Source organism: Chlorocebus sabaeus, chromosome 23 (assembly GCF_047675955.1).
Source record: "Chlorocebus sabaeus isolate Y175 chromosome 23, mChlSab1.0.hap1, whole genome shotgun sequence".
In the NCBI taxonomy this organism is placed as follows: Eukaryota; Metazoa; Chordata; class Mammalia; order Primates; family Cercopithecidae; genus Chlorocebus; species Chlorocebus sabaeus.
Window position 1 is genome coordinate 2,285,500 of NC_132926.1, and position 26,950 is coordinate 2,312,449.

The following is a 26,950-nucleotide window of genomic DNA, read 5'->3' on the forward strand; positions in this document are numbered from 1 at the left end:
TTAGGCCTCCCAACTTCTCCCCAGGCCAAGTACAGGGCCCTGGCTGCATTCTGGAAGTTCAAGACACCTAGTCCTCCGCAGGGGGTGGAAGAGTGCAAGGCCTGCCAGGTCAGATGGAGAAGCAGAACCTGTTGGTGCAGGCAGGGCAGGTCCTGACCAACCTGCATCAGAGGATGCACTGAGCTCCACAGGTCTGTGGGCAGGGGTCATGGGTCCTGGTGAAGGAAGTGTATCCTCAGGCCTGGGTTGTAGCAAGCTGTCTGCCCTTGGGTTCAAGAACCAGACTGTGGAGCCACAGGTGACCAGAGGGGGCCCCGGGTCTGAGCCACGAGGATACCCTCACTTTGCAGGAGCTGAAACTGACCGGTGTCCAGCGTTTGCCCCCACATGGGGCTACTCTTGCTTCTACTAAAAGATATAGCAGTTACCCCCTTATCCATGGGGGATACAGTCCCAGACCCCCAGTGGATGCCTAAAACCACAGATAACCTTACACATACTGTTTTTTCCTATACATACATACCTGTGAGTAAGTTTATGAATTAGGCACCTTAAGAGATTAACAATAATAAAATGTAACGGTTATACTGTAATGAAAGTTGTAAATGTGGTCTGTCTCACAATATCTTCTTTTTTTTTTTTTTTTTTTTTTGAGACGGAGTCTTGCTCTGTCGCCCAGGCTGGAGTGCAGTGGCCGGATCTCAGCTCACTGCAAGCTCCGCCTCCCGGGTTTACGCCATTCTCCTGCCTCAGCCTCCCGAGTAGCTGGGACTACAGGCGCCCGCCATCTCACCCGGCTAGTTTTTTTGTATTTTTTAGTAGAGACGGGGTTTCACCGTGTTAGCCAGGATGGTCTCGATCTCCTGACCTCGTGATCCGCCCGTCTCGGCCTCCCAAAGTGCTGGGATTACAGGCTTGAGCCACCGCGCCCGGCCTCACAATATCTTCTTGTACTGTGTACTCATCTCTTCCAGGTGGCTGTTGACTCAGGGTAACTAAAGCTGCAGAGGGTGAAACTCAAGAGGTACTATTGTATATCTCTGTGGCTGCTGGTTTTGTTTTAAGTAGCTTTGCTTTTTTTTTTTTTTTTTAAAGACTGACTCTTGCTGTGTTGCCCAGCCTGGAGTGGAGTGGCGTGATCTGGGCTCACTGCAACCTCTGCCTTCTGGGTTCAAGCAATTCTTTGGCCTCAGCCTCCCAAGCAGCTGGGACTACAGGCATGCGCCACCAAGCCCAGCTAATTTTTGCATTTTTACTGGAGACAGGGTTTCACCATATTGGCCAGGCTGGTCTCAAACTCCTGACCACCCACCTCAGCCTCCCAAAGTGCTGGGATTACAGCCGTGAGCCACCGTGCCCAGCCTGCTTATTTGTTTGTTTTAGAGACAGACTGGAGTGCTGTGGCATGACCGTAGCTCACTGCAGCCTCAAACTCTTGGCCTGAAGTGATCCTCCTGCCGCAGCCTCCCTAGTAGCTGGGACTACAGGCATGAATCACCATGCCTGGCTTTAATTTCCTTTCTAGTATTTACACAAACTACCATAAAATAATTTCAAATGATTTATACCAAAAAGACTGTTCTTGGTCATAATTAAGATATAATAACCCCACACATTTGGCAATTTTAAGTCTTACATTGATTGTATTCAATCAGATTTGAATAACTTGGAATTTGGATAAATGCCTTTTTTTTTTTTCCATTTTTTGTCTTTACAGAGGTAAGATAAAAATGTTTTTAATATGTGGAAGTATAAGCTTGTGAATACACCAAAGAAATTAAACCAAAGGATAGAAAAGAGGAATCTGGCCTAGTCACATGATACAATGTACAAAAATGTACAATAGTGCTTTCATCCATAAATCATTCAACCTGGGAAGATAACTCAAAATGTTTAACAACCAGAACAGTAACATTAAATAATATATAGATAATACAAATAAAAAATCTAAATTTTATAAGTAAACATGAATATTTTAAAACTGCTTACCAAGTAATACAAGTTCTATCAAACCACTCATCAAATCATTCTAATTCCAAGAAAAATACTATACACATGAATTTTTGTTTTTGTTTTTGTTTGAGACGGAGTCTCGCTGTGTCGCCCAGGCTGGAGTGCAGTGGTCGGATCTCAGCTCACTGCAAGCTCTGCCTCCCGGGTTTACGTCATTTTCCTGCCTTAGCCTCCCGAGTAGCTGGGACTACAGGCGCCCACCACCTCGCCCGGCTAGTTTTTTTGTATTTTTTAGTAGAGACGGGGTTTCACCGTGTTAGCCAGGATGGTCTCGATCTCCTGACCTCGTGATCCGCCCGTCTCGGCCTCCCAATGTGCTGGGATTACACTGCACCCGGCCGCAACACATGAATTCTTAAAGGATTACAGGTTTATTGCCAAAAGGAGAAAAATACACAGAAGAGTAGAAAAACAATTTTTCCTAGTGCTACAGATTCCTCCTCAGTATTTTGGTATTCATTCTGTATTTTTTTCAGAGTTTAACTGATGTCATATATGAAATGTTTATCCTACTCTTTTCATTAAGCATAAAACATTTTTTGCAGATGCCTTCCTTCTGTTCTCAGCTACAATAACTCAAACGTAGAAATGAAGGAAGACCACCCAAATGAGAAACAGTATTCACCGCTTGCTCCAGCAAGGGAGTCAGAGACATCACAGGTGTGGGCAGGCGCAAGGGCCAGGGGATGGAAAACAGGGAAGGCTCCAGGTGGTTCTGACTGCAGGCTGTTGGAAACGAGGTGAGCTAACAAGCAGGATGTTTTCTGTGACTGGCTTGGGGAGCATATCCCTCTTTCGTGGGTTGGCTCTGACATGGGGAGGGTGGTACAGAAAATAGAGGAGCAAGCAGTCCTGACTACATCCTTCCCACACAGCCAACTGCCCGATTACTGCAGAGGCTGCAGTTTCTTGTCATTCGTTATCCGACCATTGTCTATTGGCATACTGTCTCTCAATTTTTTTTTTTTTTTCTGGTAACTACTTACTGTACAAAAGTTGGAGAAAATTTAAAAATTAGCATTACCTACAACCTTAGCCACACACACACACACACACACACACACACACCAGAAAATAATGCCGGTGTCACAGAATTCAAACGATGTACTGTAATTTTGTAGCCTTGCCTCTCCACAGCAGGGTGTCACTTCAAACTCAAGTTCTTGCTGATAGAACTGCATAAGGGTCCGTGCCATTCTTCAGAACACTGATTTCCATTTCTTCCTGGTATACTTCAGGGAACACTAGGGAACGAATAGTAAATCACCTGGGTGAAGGGATTCCTTCCTTGGGGTAGCAGTATTGTCAGGTTGCTTTCCACGGTTTTGCATTTGAATTTGACCGTTCTCCCAGCTTCCTGTAAGAGGGGTAGCTCTCCCCGCGCCGTTGTCAGGCTTGGGTGTTTTCTTCACCGGGATGGTTTCTGCTGTTAAAAGCGAGTGTCGGCCGGGTGCAGTGGCTCACGTCTGTAATCCCGGTACTTTGGGAAGCCGAGGCGGGCAGATCACCACACGTCAGGAGTTCGAGACCAGCCTGGCCAACATGGAGAAACACCGTCTCTACTAAAACTACAAAAATTAGCTGGGCTTGGTGGCGGGCACCCGTAATCCCAGCTACTCGGGAGGCTGAGGCAGGAGAATCATGCCACTGCACTCCAGCCTGGGCGACACAGCAAGACTCTTGTCTCCAAAAAAAAAAAAAAAAAAAAAAAAAGCTCGCTTTTTAATTTTTCACTGTGCAAAAGTTGGAAAAAAAAAAAAACATAAATTAAAATTATAACCCTAGACACGGGGTTGTAGGATTGGAGATAATTTTAAATTTTTTTTTGTATTTTATTTTCCAACAAGGCTACAACCCTAAGCCACGCAGGGTTGCCGCGAGAGCGTCGGGCTGCGGGGGCGCCTCCGCCCTCCGTAGGGTGGGCCTGGGACGCTCCCGGGGCGGCAGGGGGCCGGCTTCGTGCTCTCCGGGAAGCTTGGGTCGGCTGAGCCCCTCCGTCTCCCCGGATTCCTCCCCGGGCCCCGGTTCAAAGGCTAACTGTGCGCTGCTGCCCCAAAGCACGGCAGCGCAGGCCGGGCAGGGCGGCCCCTCGCCCCGCTCCGCGTGGTGCAAGAGCCCAAAGAACTCGTCCGCGGAGGCCCTGCCGTCTCAACTCCAGTCTCCCTAGGGCCGGAAGCCGCTGCCTTAGGAAGATGAGGGCGCTGCCCTGGTCAGACGGCACGTCTGCGACCCGGCATCCCGCACCCACCGGGACCCAGGACTCCTTCGACGTCGGAGGGGCCCAGACGACCAGCGAGAGGCGCGGTAGGCTAGAGGGACCCCAGTGCGCAGGGGCGGGCCGTGGCTGCCGAAGCGAAGAGTATACGCGCATGCGAGGCGGCGTAGGGGACTAGAGCGTCGCGAGCGCGTACGTGGGGCGGGGCGCGGCGCGGCGGGACAAATGCAGAGCGCGCGCGCTTCGCTAGCTGGCTACTGCACAGGCAAGGATGGCGCCTCCTCAGCCTTGTCGGGTCCTGTGCTGCTGCAGCTGCCGCCTCTTCCAGGCGCACCAGGTCTGGCGGGTGCCGGCCCCCTCCTTCTCCACCGGCGCGGGGACAGTGGACGGGAAATGGCGGGGCCGTGGGTGCTGTCTCGAGTGGCTCCGGGATGCACCTGGGCCCGAAGGAGTGCAGGGACCGCTGAGGGCGGGTCTCATTGGGGTCGCCCCCGCATAACGTCGTTCTGGGCTTTTTGTTTGGTTCGTGTACAAACCAGACGTAGTGGTTTCTGCAGAGGTGGCCTCTCGTGAATTGTAGCAGGTCGTGGGAGAACCCGGTTGAGGATAGCGTCCTTTACGCAGAGCCTACCCCACGAGGTGGCCCTGTCTCAGTTACAGTGAGAGGGGAGGACGGTTCTTAGAGCCCGGGCGCGCCGCGGCGGCGTCCCTGCTCCACTCCTGGGCGCCCTCTCCGTTGCCCCGCGCCTCTGCCGCCGTTCTTTTCCGCGGGGCCAGGGACTTAATACGCCTGTTCGCCGACGCGTGAAACACGGGCCCCCGAGTCTTAAAGACAGTTAATCTGTGTTTCTAGAACATATTTGCCTCCCTGACTTTCAGCGTGCGAGATAGAGGATGCCGCTTAACCTTTTCCGGATCGCACCTGTCTCCGTGCTGGATATCACTTAACCCTGCAGGCAGCGTATCCGCTTCGGATAGTCCCTCCCTCCTCATTATTGCTAATCTGCTCTGCCCTGAGAAAGAATAGCATCAGACTTCTCTAAGTCGTATGTTAAAAAGTCAGCAAGATGCTGAGGATGTGTCTGTAACCTTGCATTTAATGCTAAGCGTTTGTAAGGGCCATTTTAAGGGCTCAGAAAGTTTTTACTTGTTTTCTTTCAGGAGCTGGGTCCTAAGAGTTGCAAATAAAGGGAGATCATTTGTTTTTTTAAATTATTACACGTCTAATGTTTCATGCTTTTTTAAAAAACAAATTTTCCATTTATTTTTATTTCCTTTTTTAGTTTTTGAGATGGAGTCTCATGTCTCACTCTGTCACCAGGCTGGAGTGCAGTGGCTCGATCTCGTTTAGCTACAACCTCCGCCTCCCAGGTTCAAACGATTCTTCTGCCTGAGCCTCCTGAATAGCTTGGACTACAGGCGCCCGCCACCAAGCCCAGTTAAATTTTGTGTTTTTAGTATTGGCCAGGAAGGTCTCCATCTCTTGACCTCGTGATCCACCCGCCTCAGCCTCCCGGAGTGCTGGGATTACAGACGTGAGCCACTGCGCCCGGCCTCTGTTTCCTTGTTTGTTTCCCTGTTTCACTCTTCCATATTCACCAGTGTTATTTTTTTATTTACTTATTTATTTTGAGACAAGGTCTGGCATTATCGCCCAGATTGGAGTGCAGTGGTAACAATCACAGCTTGCTGCAACCTGCACCTCCCGAGCTCAGCTGATCCACCTCAGCCTCCTACGTAGCTGGTACTATGGGTGCGGCCACCATCCCCAGCTAATTTTTATATTTTTTGTAGAAATGGGGTTTTCGGCCGTGTTGCCCAGGCTGGGGCAAGTGTTCTGCCCGCCTTGGCTTCCAAAGTGCCGGGATTACAGGTGTGAGCCAGCGCCCCTGACCCTTATGGTCATTTTCAACCCTATGAAATGTGAGTTGCCTGGCCCCTGTGGCTCACACCCATAATCCCAGCACTTTGGGAAGCCCACTAGGGCAGATCACTTGAGCTCAGAAGTTCCAGACCAGCCTGGGCAACGTAGCGAGACCTTGTCTATACTAAAATTCAAAATAAAATAGCCAGATGTGGTGGCGTGCATCTCTAGTCCCAGCTACTCATGGGCACTGAGACAGGAGAATCGCTTCAGATCAGGAGGCAGAGGTTGCAGTGAGCCGCGTTCGCACCACTGGACTCCAGCCTGGGCAACAGAGCCAGACCCTGTCTCAAAAACAAAGAAAAATTACTTGAAACCGAAGAGGATGTTGACCATTTTAATTGCAAGTCAGCTGGGTACTACTTTAACACGTTTAACTTCAACCACCTTTGACTTAGGCATCATTCCCATCTTACACGAGAATTCCAGAATCCACAGAAATCAAGTGGTTTCTCCATCTAGTAAGTGTCAGAACCATACTATCTCAGCAGTTCGCAGAGTTCATCCCTTCACCAGGTACTGTGAGTCCTAAACTTTTAAAAATGCTTTTCTTGTCCGGGCACGGTGGCTCACACCTGTAATCCCAGCACTTCGGGAGGCCAAGGTGGGCAGATCACGAGGTCAGGAGTTAGAGACCAACCTGGGCAACATGGTGAAACCCTGTCTCTACTAAAAAGACAAAAAATATAGGGCATGGTGGTGCGCACCTGTAATCCCAGCTACTTGGGAGGCTGAGACAGGAGAATCACTTGCATCCAGGAGGCAGAGGTTACAGAGAGCCGAGATGATGCAACAACACTCCAGCCTGGGTGACCAATACTGTCTCAAAAAAAAAAAAATGCTTACTTGCTTACATACTCATAGAAAATTCACAGTTTTATTGGTGTTTTAAGGTAGAAGCTGAGAAGTAAAATTGCTAAGTCATTCCCCATTTCCATTTTTGGTAGGTGCTCATTGTCCTCAGAATCCTTTTGGATACTTCCCCCGAAAACCTCATGATTTTGTGCTAGGATCATATTAATCGTATTAATGTTAACGAATTAACCTAGACATCTTTGTGATGTTAAACATGATCTATTACATTTCTTCAAGTAACCTTGGTATCCCTTGGTAACATTTTATTTTTTGCTATTATAAATGGACTCTTTATCCATTATGTGTTCTAACTAGATGTCTGCTCATATAAAACCTATGTTAACTTTTGAAGGTATCTTAATTTTGTACCTAACCACCATATTAGATTGTCTGGTTTTAGCAGCTTTTCATTTTGTTGGTTTTCGGATAAAAAATTATATCAGGTAGCACCTGGGCATGGTGGCTCACACCTTTAATCCCAGTGCTTTGTGAGGCCGAGGTGGGTGGGTCACTTGAGGTCAGGAGTTTGAGACCAGCCTGACCAACATGATGAAACCCTGTCTCTGCTAAAACTACAAAATTAGCCGGGTGTGGTGGCACATACCTGTAATCCCAGCTACTTGGGAGACTGAGGCAGGAGAATCGCTTGAACCTGGAAGGCGGAGGTTGCAGTGAGCCAAGATCTCACCACTGTACTCCAGCCTGGGCAACAGAGTGAGACTCTGTCTCAAAAAAAAATTATATCGGGTATTATAATTATATCGATAAATAATGATAGGGTTTTGCCCTTCTTTCCAATTTTTATATCTCTTACAACTTTCTTCTAATTCCATTGGGTAGTACATCCAGAAAAAAATGGTAAATAATAGTGGGCAACCCTTCCAGGTGGAACGCTGGTAGAGACTCTGCAGCATTAGAGCTGGGTTTAAGGCATTTTATCATGTTAAGAGAGTACACATCTACTCAGGTTTAACAAGAACTGAAAATGTTATGGAATTTTTTTTACACCCAGGTTTAACAAGAATTGAAAATAAATATGGAATTTTTTTTTAGAGTTTCCACTTGGGTTTTTCAGAGTTTCTTTGTTTGTTTGGGTTTGGTTTTGAGAGACAGGCTCTTGCTCTGCTACCCAGGCTGGCCTCAAACTCCTGGGCTCAAGTAGTCCTGGCCTGCCTGGTCGCTGAGACGACAGGCTCAAGCCACTGCACCCCGCCCAACTTGATTGTGTTTCGTGTAGATAGCCAGTTTTCTCAGCACCAACCCAGACTTGTTAAACAGTCTGTTCTTTTCTCACTCTTAAAGTCCACCTTTATGATTATGATAGGCTAAATTTTTACACATGTGTTGGTTTGTTTCTGGACTCTTTCCATCCATTTTTAAAATTATTTGGGGCCAGGGCCAGGCACGGTGGCTCTCGCCTGTAATCCCAGCACTTTGGGAGGCCAAGGCAGGTGGATCACGAGGTCAGGAGATGGAGACCATCCTGGCTAACACAGTGAAACCTTGTCTCTACTAAAAATACAAAAAATTAGCCGGTCATGGTGGGCACCTGTAGTCCCAGCTACATGGGAGGCTGAGGCAGGGGAATGGCGTGAACCCGGGAGGTGGAGCTTGCGGTGAGCTGAGATCGCGCCACTGCACTCCAGCCTGGGCAACAGAGTGAGACTCCGTCTCAAAAAAAAAAAAAATTCTTTCGGGCCAGGCATGGTGGCTCATGCCTGTAATCCCAGCACTGTGGGAGGCCAAGGCAGGTGGATCACTTGAGGTCAAGAGTTTGAGACCAGCCTGGTCAACATGGTGAAACCCCATCTCTAGTAAAATGCAAAAATTAGCTGGACCTGGTGGTACGCACCTGTAATCCCAGCTACTTGGGATTGAAAAAAAGAAATTTCAGATCCGATTCCATTTTGCTGTTTGTTTGTTTATTTGAGATGAAGTCTCACTCTGTCACATAGGCTGGAGTGCAGTGGCGCAGTCTCGTCTCATTGCAGCCTCCATCTCCTGGGTTCAAGCGATTCTCCTGCCTCAGCCTCCTGAGTAGCTGGGATTACAGGTGCCGCCACCGCGCCTGGCTAATTTTTGTATATTTAGTAGAGACAGGGTTCACCATGTTGATCAAGCTGGTCTCGACCGCCTGACCTAGTGATCCGCCCATCTTGGCCTCCCAAAGGGAGATTACAGGTGTGAGCCACCGGGCCCAGCCCAATTCCATTTTGTTTTAAATAATTATCTGAGTTGTATTTCTGAAATTTCATTGCAGGTAAAAAAGAGTGCCAAGTGGACATGCAAAGCCTGTGGAGAGAAGCAGTCCTTTTTGCGGGTGAGTCTCCAAAACAGAAAGCAGGTGGGACGCAGGCCTGCAGTGAGCCCTTCCAGGGAGTCCCAGAATGCCACAGCTGGGATCATCCTCTCTCACACAAAGTTCCCAGACACGGAGCTCCTGCTTCTGAGCTTCCTGTTCCTTCAGGAAGTGAAATGGATGGAGTGGTGTCTGGAAAGGTACTGCCATTTGATTCTTCATTCAGCAAGTATTTCTTGAGTACCTTCTGTGTGCCAAGCATGAGGGAAACAGTGGAAAGTAAGCCCATTGTCATTCTTGCCCTCACAGATGCCCTTGTGTGGAAGGGGAAGAGAAACTAATGCACACACGCTTCTATATAATTTAAAACTCGGCTGAGCACAAGGAAATGAAAGCACCAGGGACTGTGAGAAGATGACGGAGGAATCAGGGCAGCTGGGGAAGGGCAGAGGCTGGTGGTGGAGGTGGGGGTGTGGGAGAGTGGGCTCAAGAAGTGCAGGCAGGCAGGGGCAGGCTGTAAATGCTCTTATCCAGCTGTTTGCATCTGGCATTGAGCACATCTTTTCAGTCCATCCATATTCCCCCTCCTGAACTCTGAAGACCCCAAACTGTCCTACATCCTTTGCCTTACTGAACTTGCTCTTTTCCTGCTCCAGCCCCAGTGCCGCCTCTCCCTTCGTCTCTCATCTTTCCTCTTCTCCTACAGCCGTGTGCTTTCTTTCTGACCTGAAGCCTAAATTTGCTCCCTCTTGGACCTTTGTGCTCTCTGTGGAGTTCCCCTCCCTTTTCTCAGTATCCTATGGAAGTTATATGATCATGTGTTTATGTGCAGATTGTCCATCTAAGACTAGTTCCATGAGAACAGAGGCTTTTTCTTTACTGTTGTATCCTCAGCACCTAGCACAGTGCTTGGTGTTTGTTGAGTGAGTGAGTAACGGGTCCAACCTTGTTGGGCATTTAGGTTGATTTCCCTTTTGACTGTTAGGCACAACTCTACAGTGAAGCTTTTTACAAAAACCTCTTTATCCACGTGACCGGCTGTTTACTGTTTATTTAGGACATAGTCCTAGAAGTTAAATTGCCGGTTTTTGGGGGGAGGGGGGTGAAGGGGTGGCCTGCCCCTCCACACCTGTGGGTGTTTCTCGTTAGGTGGAACGAGAGACTTGAGAAAAGAAAGAAGACACAGAGACAAAGTATAGAGAAAGAAAAGCGGGGGCCCAGGGGACCGGCGCTCAGCTTACAGAGGACCCACGCCGGCACCGGTCTCTGAGTTCCCTTAGTATTCATTGATAATTATCTCTACCATCTTAAAGATAAGGGAGTGGCAGGACAATAGGATCGTTTTTAGGGAGGAAATCAGCAGTAAGACATAAGAACAAGGATCTCTGTGACATGAATAAGTAAAGGAAAATCCTGTGCCTTGAGATAAACCTTTTAGCGGCATTGTTTCATCCTATCACATGGAGATAAACCTTGGACAATACCTAGCTTTTCTAGGAACAAAGACACGCCCTGCACGCCCAAAATCCATTAAACCTTGAGTTACCACAGCACATGTCTCTTGCAAGGACAAGGTTGGGAGTAGGGTCACAGATTAACAGCATCTCAAATACAGAACAAAATGGAGTCTCTCATGTCTACTTCTTTCTATATAGACACAGTAACAGGCTGATCTCTTTCTTTTCCCCACGGTGGGGGAAGTTTTTTTTTTGAGATGGAGTCTCACTCTATCACCCAGGCTGGAGTGTAATGGTACGATCTTGGCTCACTGCAACCTTCGCCTCCCAGGTTCAAGCGATTCTCCTGCCTCAGCCTCCTGAGTATGTGGGACTACAGGTGCGTGCCACCTCGCCCAGCTAATTTGTTTTTTGAATGTTTAGTAGAGATGGCGTCTCACCATGTTGGCCAGGCTGGTCTCAAATTCCAGACCTCAAGTGATCCACCTGCCGTTGATGGTGCCTTCACTTGATATTTTTTTTTATTTTTTTTGAGACAGAGTCTCCCTCTGTCACCCAGGCTGGAGTGCAGTGGCGTGAACTCGGCTCACTGCAAACTCCACCTCCCGGGTTCACGCCATTCTCCTGCCTCAGCCTCCCGAGTAGCTGGGACTACAGGTGCCCGCCACCTCGCCCAGCTAAGTTTTTTGTATTTTTTAGTAGAGGCGGGGTTTCACTGTGTTAGCCAGGATGGTCTCGATCTCCTGACCCCATGATCCACCTGCCTTGGCCTCCCAAAGTGCGGGGATTACAGGCGTGAACCACCGGTGCCCAGCTGATTTTTTTTTTTTTTTAAAGGGAAAAAAAAAACACTTCAGAATGGGTTCAGCAAAGTTAAAAACAAGAAAAAGTGCTGGCAAGGTAATGAGATCTCTTAGGGAATCCAAGGGGCAGAACTTCATTCCTGATGCCTTGAAAAACTAGCCCCAAGAACTGAAAAGCTGCCAACAAGCCAGGCATCAGCTTTTCCTCCCATCACCCAGCTTCTCCCTGTATCTTTGTTCTATTTTCTCCTCCCCTTCCCTTTCTGTTTCTCCCCAGACTGTTCAGTCACATTCTCTGCTCCAAGTCCACAGAATCTCATTCCAAGCCAACTGGAAGAGGTGAGTCCCAGTTATAAATTCCTAGGAGAAGCAATCTGGTTGGCCCAGGCTGATTCGGATGTCCACCTCTGGTCCAGTCAACTGGGATTGGGTCTCAGTAGAGAGGGGCTGGCTTACCAGGTAGGCAGACACCCCACATGGTGAGCATGGCTTGTTTGAGATGTATTTCTGCATTCTCCTTGAGTAAGGCTTCTTAACCCCTCGGTGCTTCTGTGCTGTGTGTGGTATATGGTGTATGGCTGACTAGGCCACAGTAACAAACACACCAAAATTGTGCTGGCTTCATGCAATAGACGTTTCTCTTGCTCTCGTATCAGTCCTGGGAAGACGATAAGGACAGCAGCGTGCTGCCCTTGATGTGGTTGCTTGGGGATCCAAGTTCCTGCCATCTTGGGCTTCTTTTATTCCCTGAGGCTCATCTGTAGCTGCTTCTAGCGACTGAGAAAGGCAAGTGCGTGGAGGAGCTGCTGGAGGCTTTGAGGGCCAGGCTGGGAAACAACTGACACTGCCATGGAAAGAGGCTGGTTTCGTGGCCACCCTGACCACATGCACACTGGGAAATGAAGTCTAGTTTTGTGCCCACATCGGGAAGAATGCGCTTCGGTATCCAGCCAGCAGTCCCTGCCCTATGGAAGGGCACACTGCTTCTGGTTATGCCAGCCTGGTCTTTTTCAGCTTTGCCATTTCCCCTCCAGCTGCTCTCCTCCGTTCTCACTTGAATGTGCTCCAGACAGGGCTGCACTCCCCACCTGTCCATTACAATTGCTTGTGTCGGAGTCGGCAGCAGTCTCCATGCCGCTAAAAACAATGGTTGGTTCTCAGTTCTCACTTGACACACTGCTGCCAGGCACTGGGAGTCCACCAGAATTCTTTCCTCACGGGACATCAAGAATACTCCTGCCAGCGGGGTGTTGAGGAAGAGTGGACACATACAGTGTGTGCGTCTGATCGCAGATGTGCGCCATTGTCCCAGCAGACTTCACTTACAAAACACAAGTTCAGATTGTTAAGAATTTCAAGAAGGCGACAGCAGAGCAGATCTCATACCTGTAAAGCTGATTCTGCCTGTAGTAGGACCCATACTCTCAAGTTTCATTTCTTACCATCTTCCCCTTAGATCACTCAGCTCCAGCCATACTGGCCTCTTCACTCTTCCTCCAAAATTCCAGGCTCAGGGTCTTCACACTCATTTTCATATCATTGCTTCTGCTGGAATGTTCTTCCCCTAGACAGCCATGTGGCTTGCTCCTTCGTATCTTCCTGTTTGTGCTCAAACCTTACCTTCTTAGGGATCCATTCCTTGACCACTTTGAACACCTTGTGTAAAACGGTATGCTCTTTCCTGGCCTTGTCTTTCTCAGGAGCACGTATTAGCGTCTGATATGTTACATGCCTCACTGTTTCTTTCCTGTCTCTTCGCACTTGAATGTGAGTTCCATGATGACAGGGAGTCTTGTCTGTTCCTGTGTCATCTGCCCTTAGATGAGGCCTGGCACATTAGTTGGTACTCAGTAAATACATGTTGGATGAATTTGTGACTGCTAAGTGGAAAAAATTTATTTTGTATTCCTTTGATTATCAGTGAAGGTAAGTAGCATTTCATATATTTTTTGGTGGTATGTTATACAATGTGGCAATATGTGTTACTTCTCTTATGACCTTTTTATTCATGTTCACTAACCATTTTGTGTAGGGCTTTGGGTTGAGTTTGGCTTCAATAGGTAGAGTTCAGGGTGCTTGCGGGATAGCCACATAGATCTAAAGTATTAGTTCCAGAGACGGTTGGTTTGTAAATGATTCTAGAGACAGCAGTCAGTCATTAGGATTCCTACGTGCTGCTTTAGGGGTCTTTGGGCCTTGCAGAATATAGCTTTGTCCTCCCCAAGGTGTATCTCAAATGGATCTGTTTCTCAACATTCTGCCAACACTTTTTTTTTTTTTTTTTTTTTTTTTTGAGACGGAGTCTCCCTGTGTCGCCCAGGGTGGAGTGCAGTGGCCAGATCTCAGCTCACTACAAGCTCCGCCTCCCGGGTTCACGCCATTCTCCTGCCTCAACCTCCCGAGTAGCTGGGACTACAGGCGCCCGCCACCACACTCGGCTAGTTTTTTGTATTTTTTAGTAGAGACGGGGTTTCACCGTGTTAGCCAGGATGGTCTCGATCTCCTGACCTTGTGATTCGCCCGTCTTGGCCTCCCAAAGTGCTGGGATTACAGGCTTGAGCCACCGCGCCCAGCCAACACTTTTTAAATGTAATATATTTTTTGGTTTTTCAGGCTTATGGTGAAGGCTCTGGTGCTGACTGTAGACGCCATGTCCAAAAATTAAATCTACTACAGGGACAGGTTTCAGAGCTGCCACTCAGGTACAGTTGTTTGAGAAGAGTGTGGTTGTCTTGCCCTGTTTTCGTCTTGACTGGGTGATAGAAGTACACAGTGGAGAAGTCCCTTAGACACCCATGTCTCACAATATGGCAGTCAAACACGCTGAGCAGTTCTCTCACTGAAAATAAAACACCAGCTGTTTTACATGCACGGATGAGCTGACTAGAAAGAAAGGAACTCTCGGCCGGGAGCGGTGGCTCATGCTTGTAGTCCCAGCACTTTGGGAGGCCGAGGCGGGCCCATCACGAGGTCAGGAGTGCGAGACCAGCCTGGCCAGCATGGTGAAACCCCGACTATACTAAAAATACAAAAAAAGTAGCCGGGCATGGTGGCATGCACCTGTAATCCCAGCTACTCAGGAGGCTGAGATAGGAGAATCACTTGACCCCAGGCAATGGAGGTTGCAGTGAGCCAAGATTGCACCACTGCACTCCAGCCAGGATGACAGAATGAGACTATCTCAAAAAAAAAAAAAAAGAAAAGAAAAAAAAAAGGTAAGTAAGTAACTCTCAAGAGGTCAAAAATGAAGGAGAAGCTGGTCCGATGGTAGTGGGTTATCAGAACTTATTAACATTAGTGTCACTAAAGTTGATATACAACTTGCACTGCTAAATTTAACTGGCTTTAAAAAAAAAAAAAAAAAGTGGAAGCCAGAATCCAGAGAGGAAGCACCTGAGCTGCTAGGGTGGTTGAAGCCGGGTGCTCTGGAGCCTCCAGTTAGATGGCTGGGAGGGGTGCAGGAGACCCTCAGAAGACAAAACGTACGGCCCGGTCAGTGTGGGAAGACCAGTGGGATACCTCCTAACAAAACCAAGCCCCTGGAGGACTGCACCCTCTGTGTACAAATGAACTAGATCCCCTCTGCAGCGGGCAGCCTGCCTGTATTGACCTTGGCAATGGCTGAAGAGGGGGAAATAGCTCTAAGATTTTGGAAATAAAAGGAAGTTGTTGCATGGTTTTTCATCCTTTTACATACCCTGTGTGAAAAGCCTCCAGCGGAAAATTTATCTTCTAATTGTCCCAGCGAGCAGAGGTGAATGCAGCTCCTCTCTGCAGCAATATATCTTCAATTGCCGGGCCTTAAAGAATTCCCACAGAAAAAGTTCCAAGTAGCATGTACTCAGGAGTTTAAAATCATTTAACATTCAAGGAAATATGTCACCAGGAGCAAAAGATAGCAGAACAGCAGTCCGAAAAGTCAGACCCATAAAGACTTCAGAATACATGATATTGCATGTTTAATATACTTAATAAAATAAAAGAAGTGGGTGATAAGATGAGGGACTTCAAAAAATAGGTGTATTTGAGAGCTTGTTTGGAGGTTCTAGCAGGAGGGTGCAGCTACTCACATACCCTGGACCGAAGACCGCTCCTCCTCTATTGGAGGTGGTGGTCCTCTTCAGCCAAGCGCACAGCTTCAGGAGGGACGCACGTGGAGCGGTGAGGGAGGACGGGGACACCAGCCAGATGAGCTAACCAACCTTGGTGACTGATGGGGTGACAGATACTGCAGCCAGATCGCCCTCATCCAAAAAAATAGGTGTATTTGAAAAAGAACCAAAAAGAGGCCAGGTGCAGTGGCTCACACCTGTAATCCCAGCACTTTGAGAGGCCAAAGCAGGCGGATTATTTGAGGTCAGGAGTTCAAGACCCAGCCTGGCCAACATAGTGAAACTCCGCCTCTACTAAAAATACAAAAGTTAATTGGGTGTGGTGGCACGTGCCTGTAATCCCAGCTACTCTGGAGGCTGAGGCATAAGAATCGCTTGAGCCTGGGAGGTGGAGGTTGTAATGAGCCAGCCTCCACCTCCCAGGCTCAAGTGAGGCCTGCAACAGAGTAAGACTCTGTCTTAAAAAAAAAAAAAAAGCCGGGCGCGGTGGCTCAAGCCTGTAATCCCAGCACTTTGGGAGGCCGAGACGGGGGGCTTTTGGGGGCGGATCAGGAGGTCAGGAGATCGAGACCATCCTGGCTAACATGGTGAAACCCCGTCTCTACTAAAAAATACAAAAAACTAGCTGGGCGAGGTGGCGGGTGCCTGTAGTCCCAGCTACTTGGGAGGCTGAGGCAGGAGAATGGCGGGAACCCGGGAGGCGGAGCTTGCAGTGAGCTGAGATCTGGCCACTGCACTCCAGCCTGGGTGACAGAGCAAGACTCTGTCTCAAAAAAACAAAAAACAAAAACAAAAAACAAAGAGTTTGCAGAACTTAAAAGTATAATTACTAAAATTAAAAATCCAGTTTAGGCCAGGCATAGTAGCTCATGCCTGTAATCCTAGTACTTTGGGAGGCCAAGGCAGGCAGATCACTTGAGGTCAGGAGTTCATGACCAGCTTGGCCAACATAGTGAAACCCCATCTCTACTAAAAATACAAAAATTAGCTGAAAATCACTTGAACCCAGAAGGCAGAGGTTGTGGTGAGCCAAGATTGCGCCACTGCACACCAGCCTGGGTGACAGAGTAAGACTCCATCTCAAAAAAAAAAAAAGAAATTAAAAATTCAGTGGACACGTTAAACAGATTAAATGCAGCTAAGAGAGAATTAGTGAAATGGAAGATAAATCTAAAAAATTATTCACAGTGCAACACAGAAAAATGGAAAAGTAGAAAATATAAGGGAAAGTTGAGGGACATGGAGGTTACAGAGGAGAGTTCTAGCAAAAGATAATTAAGAGAATGGAGCAAAAGCAATAACTGAAGAGATAAGAGCAGCATTTTCCAGAATCAAAGACATAACATTTTTAGATTAAGGAAACGAAGTAAATACCAAACTGGATAAAACCATTATTTTATTTGCAAATAGCATGATTGTGTATGTAGGAAATCCTAATGAATCTACAAAAAAGCTATTGGAACTAATAATTTAGCAAGATCACAAGGATACAAGGTCAACATACAAAATTAAATTGTATTTCTTTTTTTTTTTTTTTTTTTTTTTTTTTTGAGACGGAGTCTGGCTCTGTCGCCCAGGCTGGAGTGCAGTGGCCGGATCTCAGCTCACTGCAAGCTCCGCCTCCCGGGTTTACGCCATTCTCCTGCCTCAGCCTCCCGAGTAGCTGGGACTACAGGCGCCCGCCACCTCGCCCGGCTAGTTTTTTGTATTTTTTAGTAGAGACGGGGTTTCACCGTGTTAGCCAGGATGGTCTCGATCTCCTGACCTCGTGATCCGCCCGTCTTGGCCTCCCAAAGTGCTGGGATTACAGGCTTGAGCCACCGCGCCCGGCCTTAAATTGTATTTCTATATATATGCAGTGGGCAATTGGAAAAATGATTTTTAAAATCAAATAACAGCTGGATGCATACTTCACGCTTGTAATCCTAGCACTTGGGGAGGCTGAGGTGGGTAGATCACTTGAGCCCAGGAGTTTGAGACTAGCCTGGGCAAGATGGCAAAACCTTTTCTACAAAGGAAAAAAAAAATTTAGCCAGGCATGGTAGTGGGTGCCTGTGGTCCCAGATACTCAGGAGGCTGAGGTGGGAGGATCACCTGAGCCCAGGGAGGTTGAAGCTGCAACTTATCTCCATTGTCATGTGATTCCATGTTCTAGCAATCTTGGCTCACTGCAACCTCCGCCTCCCGGGTTCAAACGATTATCCTGCCTCAGCCTCCCAAGTAGCTGGGATTATAGATATGCACCACCATGTTGGCCAGACTTGTCTTGAACTCCTGACCTCAGGTGATCCACCTGCCTCAGCCTCCCAAAGTGCTGGGATTACAGGAGTGAGCCGCTGTGCCCAGCCCCTGGTCATTTTTCAAAGGGCATATGTATGGTCTTCCCTGAAGGTCTCTAGAAGAAACTCTCGGTGCTGGTGAAGAAGAAAACGTGGGCCACCAGCAGGCTGGGAATGTGAAGCAGCAGGTAAGCCTCAGGCCCACCTGCCCCAGGCTGGCTCTGTGTCAGGGAAGGGATGAATGCACAGATGTATCCAGTAGTCATTCGTAGAGCAAATGTGTGTTGATGCCACCCTACAGGCAGTTGACTTAAAGCTGCAGGGAACACAAAAATAAATAAACCTGTACCTTTTCTAAGGATGGGGATAGCCACGTGTACCAATCATTACAGTACCCTGCAAAGGACTCTCTCGTGTCTGCTTGGAGAACTGAATGTAGCTCAAATATCACCTTACTGCTTCCACTTTGCTCCCACGGCACTCTGGGCATACCTCTGAGAGGGAGAGAATAATGGGATAAAACACCTGGGTTTCTTTCTTTCCTTGTTCCAGACTGCAAGCTGTTTTGTTTTGTTTGAAACAAGGTCTCACTGTGTCGCCCAGGCTGGAATGCAGGGAGCGATCATGGCTCCCTGCAGCCTTGACTTCCTGGACTTAAGTAATCCTCCCACCTCAGGCTCCTTAGTAACTGGGACTACAAGTGTGCCCTGCCACACACAGCTAATTTTGTTTCTGTTTTGTAGAGGCAGGGTCTCCCTGTGTTGCCTAGGCTGGTCTCGAACTCCTGGGCTCAAGCCATCTTCCCGCCTCGGCTCCCAAAGTACTGGGAGTACAGGCATGAACCAATGCACCTGGCCAGATTCACACTTTGTTATAAGCAGAGGAAGATGCTCTTCTGGTACCTGTGTCTGTGCTTCCAATTTGGTCCATTTACAGACTTAATTTTATATCATTCTCATCAGAAATACTTTTTTGCATCCTAGTTTTCAGTTGTATCATTCTTCTGTGTTGCGGTATAGTTTTCAGTGATTTTCATTTCTTACTTATTTTTGAGACAGGGTCTCCCTCTGTCACCCAGGCTGGAGTGCAGAGGCATGATCACTGCTCACTGGAGTCCCAACATCTCAAAAAAACAAAGTATTTACAGAGTGTAGTAGATGTACTAGTATTGGTTCCTTTATTATATGTTATTTAGGTTGTTTCCACACTTTTGCTTGCCTCCCTCCCTCCCTCCCTCCCTTCTTCCCTCCCTTCTTTCCTCTCCTTTCCTTCTTTCGACAGTCTCGGCCTGTCCCCCAGCTGGAGTGCAGTGGTGTGATCTCGGCTCACTGCAACCTCTGCCTCCTGGGTTCAAGCAACTCTCCTTCCTCAGCCTCCCAAGCAGCTGGGATAACAGACGCACATCACCACACCCAGCTAATGTTTGTATTTTTAGTAGAGATGGGGTTTCACCATGTTGCCCAGGCTAGTCTTGAACTCCTGAACTCAGGTGACCCGCCCGCCTCAGCCTCCTGAAGTGCTAGGATTACAGGTGTGAGCCACGGCGCCTGGCCATGTTTCCACACTTCTGTTCTTTTTTTTTTTCTTTTGAGACAGAGTCCCAGGCTGGAGTATAATGACACAATCTCGGCTTACTGCAAGCTCCGCCTCCCGGGTTCACGCCATTCTCCTGCTTCAGCCTCCCGAGTAGCTGGGACTCCAGGCGCCCACCACCACGCCCGGTTAGTTTTTTGTATTTTTTTTTTTTTTAGTAGAGATGGGTTTTCACTGTGTTGGCCAGGATGGTCTTGATCTCCTGACCTCGTGATCCACCCGCCTCGGCCTCCCAAAGTGCTGGGATGACAGGCATGAGCCACTGCACCTGGCCACTTCTGTTCTTATAAATAAAATTTGCTATCTTTTGTAACACTGGGACCGGCACCTCTGCCTTCTCTCTTTGTGTGGAATCACTGGGCCAGGGAGCATAGATATTCATGAGATTCTTGGTGGGCCGTGCCCTGCCGCCTTCCCAAGGCCTGTACCAGTGAGCACTGTCCTGCCAGCATCACAGGGTGTTGGTGTCCATCACCTTCCAGCCACTGCCTTTCCTAGCGTGGAGCTGCACATGACCCCTGAGATCCTCAGGCACAAGAGTTGGGTTAGGGGTTTTCAATAAAACTGCCTGCTTTCCAGTACTGAGAATCAACTTTTTTCCCACTCTGATAGGAAAAATCGCAGCCCTCAGAGAGTCGCTGGCTGAAGTATCTAGAAAAGGACTCCCAAGAACCGGAGCTGGAAGGAAGAGGAGTGTGTTTCAGCAAACAGCCTTCATCCAAAACGGAGGAGCCAGGCCCCCGCCTCAGCCAAGACCTGCCTAGAAAAAGGTGCCAAGTGCGACTCCGGTCCAGCCCTGGCCCAGAGCCTATGCTGCCTCCAGCAGTGGGGCACCAGTGAGCCACTGTGAGCATCAGCCAAGTGGGGGAAGCCTAGGTGGCAAGTGGCAATGGGCAGCTGCTGCCACTGCTGGCCCCTCGGCCCACCTGGGCATTGGGCACTGCTGGTGCAGAGGCAAAGGCTGGGCAGGACACCAGTATGCATACCCTTTATGATGCCCACTTAATTCTGAACATCTCAGACTATACTGACCTCAGGGAAGTGGCCAGAGTAGCTGAGAGGCCTGAGAGCTTTTAGCACAGAGAAGCAGAGACCTCAGACTTGAAGGAAGGTTTCTTCTGCTTCAGGCATTTCAGTGAGTTTTTTGGAGAGACTGCTTTAGGCTAAGGATCTAGGGTGGCTCTTAGAAGGCAGGTGCTTTCAGGAGGTAGATTCTGCTTTCAAACCAGAACGTTCATCTGGGCACAATGGCTCACACCTGTAATCCCAGCACTTTGGGAGGCTGAGGCAGGAGGATCATTTGAGACCAGTCCGGGCAACATAGGGAGACCCTATCTGTACAACAAAGTTTTTAAACAAATTCATGGGGCATGGTGGTGCATGCCTGTGGTCTCAGCTACTTGGGAGAATGAGGCAGGAGGATCACCTGAACCCAGGAGGTCAAGGCTGCAGTGAGCCATTGCACTCCAGCCTGGGTGCCAGTGAGACCCTGCGTAAAAGAAAAACACAACTTTCTAGCAACTAGAAGCTGCGAAGCAGGGGAGTGGGGCCTGCGCGGTGGCGGGGCAGCCTGAGCAGGGGAGCGGGGCCTGCGCGGTGGCGGGGCAGCCTGAGCAGGGGAGCGGGGCCTGCGCGGTGGTGGCGGGGCAGCCGGAGCAGGGGAGCGGGGCCTGCGCGGTGGCGGGGCGGCCTGAGCAGGGGAGCGGGGCCTGCGCGGTGGCGGGGCGGCCGGAGCAGGGGAGCGGGGCCTGCGCGGTGGCGGGGCGGCCGGAGGAGGGGAGCGGGGCCTGCGCGGTGGCGGGGCAGCCTGAGCAGCTGCCTGGGAAGCTACAGGGGTGAGCAGGCGGCCACCCGGGCTTGTGGGCCGTGTGATTGTGGAGTCAGGCTTGGGGTGCCACTGGAGAGTAGCACGGGACCACTGACAGTACTGTCCTGACAGGAAGTGGAGCCAGAGCACCGTCCAGCCTCCGTGCAGCCTTGGCATCCAGGACTCGGGTGGCTCTGAGGTCGCCTGGGAACCCCAGAAGGTCAGTGACAGAGAACAGTTTCTCTGTGGTCCCAGTGACCACTGAGTATGTGTGGGATAATTTTGTCTTTTGTCACAGTTGACAAAGTATAAGATTCCTAACCGCAGAAAGCCCATCTCACCACCTGGGTTTCTTGTCTTTTCTGTGTGAAGCCAACTCCTTCCTTGGTTCTCTACCCCCTTTTCTCTCCCATGCCTCTCATCTCTCATGAGGGTAGCTCAGGACCAAAGAGCATCGTGACACCTGGGAGCAACTAAGGTTGGATTTTCTGGGTCAGGGCCATCGTCTCATTCTGCAGGGAGCACGGGGACCTTTGTCCAGGCAGGAGCAGTCTGTGGGCCCGCCCTGAATCCTGGGAGATGCTTCCCTCCACACTCGCATTTGCCCAGGTGTGGACTCTTGTATGTGAGACGCTCTTCACTTAGGGTGTTGCCTTGTTCTTTTTTGTTTTCTGAGACAGGGTCTCACTGTGTCTACCCAGGCTGGAGTGCAGTGGCCCAGTCAGAGCCTACTGAAGCTTCAACCGCCCAGGCTCAAGTGATCCTCCTGCCTCAGCCCCTCAAGTAGCTGGGACTACAGATGTGCACCACCACACTGGCTAATTCTAAAACAATATTTTGTAGAGGTCGGGCGCGGTGGCTCACACCTGTAATCTCAGCACTTTGGGAGGGTGAGGCGGGCGGATCACCTGAAGGTCAGGAGTTTGAGACCAGCCTGGCCAACATGGTGAAACCCCGTCTCTACTAAAAATAATGAGTTGGGCATGGGTGCATGCACCTGTAATCCTGGCTACTCGAGAGGCTGAGGCAGGAGAATTGCTTGAACCTGGGAGGCGCAGGTTGCAGTGAGCCGAGATCACACCACTGCACTCCAGCCTGGGCGACAGAAAAAAAAAAAATTTAGAGACATGGTCTCACTATGTTGCCCAGGCTTGTCTCAAAACTCCTGAGCTCAAGCAATCTTCCCAATTCCCAAAGTGCTGGGATTACAGGTGTGGGCCACCGTGCCTGGCCCGGTTGTCTTGTTCTTGAAGCTTCCAATCTAGCAGGCCCCACCACATATCCAGTGCTGCAGAGTGCAGGGTGTGCTCTGCCTGTCACAGGAGCCAGGGGACAGCAAGGGCACTGCAGCTGGGAGTCCAGTGGGCATCAGTCACTGCCCCCACCCCCACGTCAGCCAAGGTCGGCCTCGGCTGGCCTCACCACGCACAGAGCACTGGCTCATGCCAAGAGGCAGAAGTCAAACTTTGATGTTGCCGCCAACGAGTTTTGTGATCCTGGGTAAGTATGTGGTCTCGAATCTCCAAATCCTAGAAGAATGACCACAGAGTCTACCATGGGTCCGTCCCTGGGCTGCACGTTGTAATGGTATCATTGTGTTTCATGCTCCCTCAAGCCTGTTGCTTTGTTTTGAAGGTGAGAAACAGGCTTGTAGTTTGTGTGGTCATGGCAAGTTCAGTGGCAAAGCTGGCATCAAGTGTCAGGGCTTCTTCCAGATTGCCTGGGTGGCAGCACTGCAGGGACCCACTCTGTTGCTGCTTTCACATCCCTTTGTAAGCAGTACAGCCCAACTTTTTTTGAGATGGAGTTTCACTCTTGTTCCCCTGGCTGGAGTGCAATGGCATATCGGCTCACTGCAACCTCCGCCTCCCAGGTTCAAGTGATTCTCCTGCCTCAGCCCCGAGTAGCTGTGATTACAGGCAGGCGCCACCACGCCCGACTAATTTTTCTATTTTTAGTAGACAGGGCTTCACCATGTTGGCCAGACTGGTCTCGAACTCCTGACCTCAAGTGATCCACCTGCCTCGGCCTCCCAAAGTACTGGGATTACAGGCGTGAACCACCACCCCCAGCCTTCTGTTTTTAAGACAGGGTATCACTCTGTCACCCAGGCTGGAGTGCAATGGTGCCATCTCAGCTCATAGCAGCCTCCAACTCCCGGGCTGAAGTGATCCTCCTGAGTAGCTGGGATCACAGGCACTCACCACCACGTTTGGCTAATTTTTTGTAGAGGTGGGGTTTCATCATGTTTCCCAAGCTAGTCTCAAACTCCTGGACTAAAGCAATCTGCTTGAGCATTCCAATCTGCCTCGGCCTTCCAAAGTGCTGGGATTCAGGCATGAGCCACTGCTCCCAGTCTACAACCCAAGTTTCTTTTTTTTTTTTTTTTGGGGACAGAGTCTCACTCAGTTGCCCAGGCTGGAGTGGAATGGCACGATCTCGGCTCACTGCAACCTCTGCCTCCGAGGTTCAAGTGATTCTCCTGCCTCAGCCTCCTGAGTAGCTGAGATTACAGGCATGTGCCACCATGCCTGGTTAATTTTTGTATTTTTAGTAGTGATAGGGTTTCGTTTTGTTGACCAGGTTGGTCTTGAACCCCTGGCCTCGGGTGATCTGCCCGCCTCGGCCTCCTAAAGTGCTGGGATTACAGACATGAGCCACTGCACCCGGCCAACACCCAACTTTCAGAGCATCTTTGGTTCTTGGGGTGAGAGAAGCCAGACCCCAGCTTTTCTATCCTACCCGGAGCTCGGTGCTGCCACCTGTGCAGCTGCAGAACCTGGCAGGCTCTGGAGAGCTGCTCCCAGGTGGGAGATGGCAGGATGGAGCCAGCCCACCCCTTTCCAGATGTCTCTAGGCCCTCCCTGCTCAAACCTCCTTTGTAGGCACTGGTGACCCGATTCTAAGGTCCCCAGGAGATGGATCACCTGATGACGTGTCTTGTTTTTGGAAAGCCTGGTCATGCAATTTAGCAGATGGTTTGGGGTGAGGTGGAAGGCATTTATTTGCTTTGTCTTGCTAACTCTCAAAATCAAAGCCTGTCCCAGCCTAACAGCTTCCAGCAGAAAGTGTCTGAACTAGAGGCCCAGCCAAGGCCCAGGCAGGGCTCGTGGTCCTGCTGGGCCCTGGCATTGTTCTTACAAATGGAGGGCATGGCCATCTTCTCTTTCAGGGACAGGCTGGCTTGACATGGAAGGTGAAGCAAGGCAGCAGCCCCTGCCTCCGGGAGAATGCTGCCGACTCCAGCGCCAGGGAGCCGAGGGGTCCTGGGAAGGAGCTATGGAGTCCTGCCCAGCAGGTCACCGCCACCTCCTCTAAATGGGTGCAGTTTGTCCTGTCACCTAGAAACAGTTCACACGTGGACAGAGAGCAGCCAACGCCTCTTCAGAGGGACCCTGGGCCAGCTGCTCCAGCACAGGCTAAGCAAGGGACCCCCGGGACCCCCAGAGCACAGGCCTCAATGGAAGGCCTCAGCAGGCCCACCGACGCTGTCCAGCTTCCTCGGGCCACACACCCCACCACATCCGGGCCTGAGAGGCCCTGTGGGAAGACCTCATGGGACTCAAGGACTCCCTGGGCAGAGGGTGGGCCCCTGGTCCAGGAGACACAGAATCCCCGACTCCCACGACTATGTGACTTCTTTACAACTGGTGAAGACTTTGATGATGATCTGTGATCTGGGACTGGCAGGTTATTATTAATCGAGATACACTTGTTAGGAGGGACAGGGTTCCCTAAGGCACTTTTAAAGCTACTGTGTAAGAACCACCAATAAACTTACTGTCAAACAGATCATTTCTCTCTATGCAAATATCATTGGTTAAAGTGCTGATGCCATTTAATTAGATTGTTTACAAACGTAACAGGATGGCTACAAAGAGATCTTATTTTAAAAGCAGCTGATGGTTTGGCAATGAGAGAACTACAGTGGTGGAGAGACCAGGAGGCGGCTCTCAGCGAAACCAACATTATGGATGCCCTGCATGAGCCTTCTCAGTCCCAGCAGGAAGCCCACCACACTGGCTGCCCCGGCCTCCCCACTGCCTGTGCCAGGACAGCCGCCTCCCCTGCTTACCCGCCGACAACACCTAGGCTTCCTTTATCTAAAATCAGAGCGTACCAGGTCTCTAGCAGAAAATCAACTCAGTGTCAGGGACCTCCGAGTCATTTAAAAAGAGAAAGTGGAAGGCCATTAGGCAAGCTATGTCTGCGCTGCTAATGTGGCCCCTGCAGGGAGGGGCCAGGAGCGCTGCGGTGAGCCTCAGGTCTCAAAGGCCCAGCCCTGCTGCAGGGAGCTAGAGCACCCAGGAGACCAGGACACCAGGAGACCGGTCTTGCTTCTCAGACGTCACACACACGGGGCCCCTCCCCTCATGTCACTTGTTTTGCTTCCCTAAATGGCTTCTTCCACCCTAACCCCTGATCCCCTGATCCTGGAATAAGGCAGAGAAACTGGCCCATACAGAGACCTGCAATTCTACACTAGCTTAACAGCTACGAGACAGAAGAGGGAGACACAGAAGAGGTGGGCAAAAGCGGTCACAATGGCGGGGAATGCTTTGAATACTGGATGGTGTCCAGAGCCGCCCCGATGTCGTAATTCTTGGTCTGCAGGAGCCTGGTGAGCCAGCCGCCTTCGTCAGAGAAGCCCATGGAGAGCATCTGGGAGAGGGACTCAATCAGCCGCGGGTCAGCCTCTGCCAAAACAGTAAGGAAGCCATGAGGAGTGGTGCTGAGCCCTGTGAGTGACCCGAAACACACACCCTCCTGCCTTGGCCAGCGGGACCGGGGCCTGCCAGTGTCCGAGTGCCCAGAGCTCTGGCCCTCACAGGCCACAGTGGACCTGCCTGCCCTATAAAGGGCCAACTAGTCTTTTTCACACTGCTCAACTCTGCCACTGTGACACAAGGCAGCCAGGTGGTATGTAAACAAAACTATCGCTGGACACTGAAATACGCATTTCATCTAACTGTCACATCTTTTGATTGAAAAATACAAGAACTACTCTTGGCCCATAGCTCGCCATCCCCTGCCCTAAGGCAGAGAAGACACACTGGCAGCGCACAGCAGGTTGTGCACACAGACCCTGGTTTACACACGGCTGCAGTGTGACAATGAGGAGTCTGTCAGCTGTCCCCATCCCCCACCGCTGCCTTCCACACCATCCACTTCAACGGTGGCTTCTGCCTGGCTCCTCCAGGGATCTTGGCTATGACCTCCACTCAGACCAGCACTCCCTGAGGAGACACTGAAGAGGTCTGAGCCCAGTGTGAGTAGTAGGGACACACCCAGTGCTGCCCCCTCTCTGTGTCACACCTGCCTTAATTCCTGGTCTGCATGTTAAGTTTTAGAAACTCCTACAATTAATATTCCTGGCTCTGGAGTTTCCTTAAAGAAAAACATTTTTAGAACTCCTGCATTAGCAGAGCTTACTCACTACTGCTCAGGGTAGACGTGAGAGGACAAAACCAACTCCTAACCTCCCACACCTACAGACAAGCCCTGCAGTGGAGAACGTCCCATCCTGTGTGTGTCGCTGGAATCAGAGGGGGCAGGATGCTCTGAAGGGAAAGGTAGGACTGAATACAGAACT

The 26,950-nt window shown here is 50.0% G+C and overlaps 2 protein-coding genes across 5 annotated transcripts in view; one reads left to right on the forward strand and one right to left on the reverse strand.

The window, feature by feature from the left end:
• The first annotated feature begins 4,419 nt into the window (after positions 1 to 4,419).
• Positions 4,420 to 25,908, forward strand: MRNIP (MRN complex interacting protein). Of its 3 annotated transcripts, XM_008015528.3 has the most exons (8): positions 4,420 to 4,565; positions 9,268 to 9,327; positions 14,180 to 14,268; positions 18,070 to 18,145; positions 20,163 to 20,320; positions 21,490 to 21,577; positions 22,680 to 22,857; positions 24,530 to 25,908. In XM_008015528.3, the coding sequence occupies exons 1-8, from the start codon at positions 4,500 to 4,502 to the stop codon at positions 24,673 to 24,675; spliced, it is 861 nt and encodes a 286-aa protein (XP_008013719.1). In that variant the 5' UTR covers positions 4,420 to 4,499; the 3' UTR covers positions 24,676 to 25,908. The 3 variants fall into 3 exon arrangements, with proteins under 3 accessions (XP_008013719.1, XP_008013717.2, XP_008013718.2); XM_008015526.3 differs by lacking the exon at positions 22,680 to 22,857 and having other exon boundaries at positions 4,422 to 4,565; XM_008015527.3 differs by lacking the exons at positions 14,180 to 14,268; positions 18,070 to 18,145; positions 22,680 to 22,857 and having other exon boundaries at positions 4,422 to 4,565.
• Positions 25,174 to 26,950, reverse strand: part of SQSTM1 (sequestosome 1) — a 37,348-nt gene continuing 35,571 nt past the window's right edge. For both annotated transcript variants that reach the window (XM_073010420.1, XM_008015531.3), the window contains exon 8: positions 25,174 to 26,054. In XM_073010420.1, the coding sequence (XP_072866521.1) occupies positions 25,897 to 26,054 (158 nt within the window). In that variant the 3' untranslated portion in view covers positions 25,174 to 25,896. The remainder of the gene's footprint in view (positions 26,055 to 26,950) is intronic.

Bases quoted from the DNA above. Each gene is read 5' to 3' on its own strand.
- MRNIP (XM_008015526.3), top strand. From the start codon at position 4,500: ATGGCGCCTCCTCAGCCTTGTCGGGTCCTGTGCTGCTGCAGCTGCCGC. The intron at 4,566-9,267 runs GTCTGGCGGGTG...ATTTCATTGCAG, and splicing joins GCCTCTTCCAGGCGCACCAG to GTAAAAAAGAGTGCCAAGTG. The intron at 21,578-24,529 runs GTCAGTGACAGA...CTTCTCTTTCAG, and splicing joins TCGCCTGGGAACCCCAGAAG to GGACAGGCTGGCTTGACATG.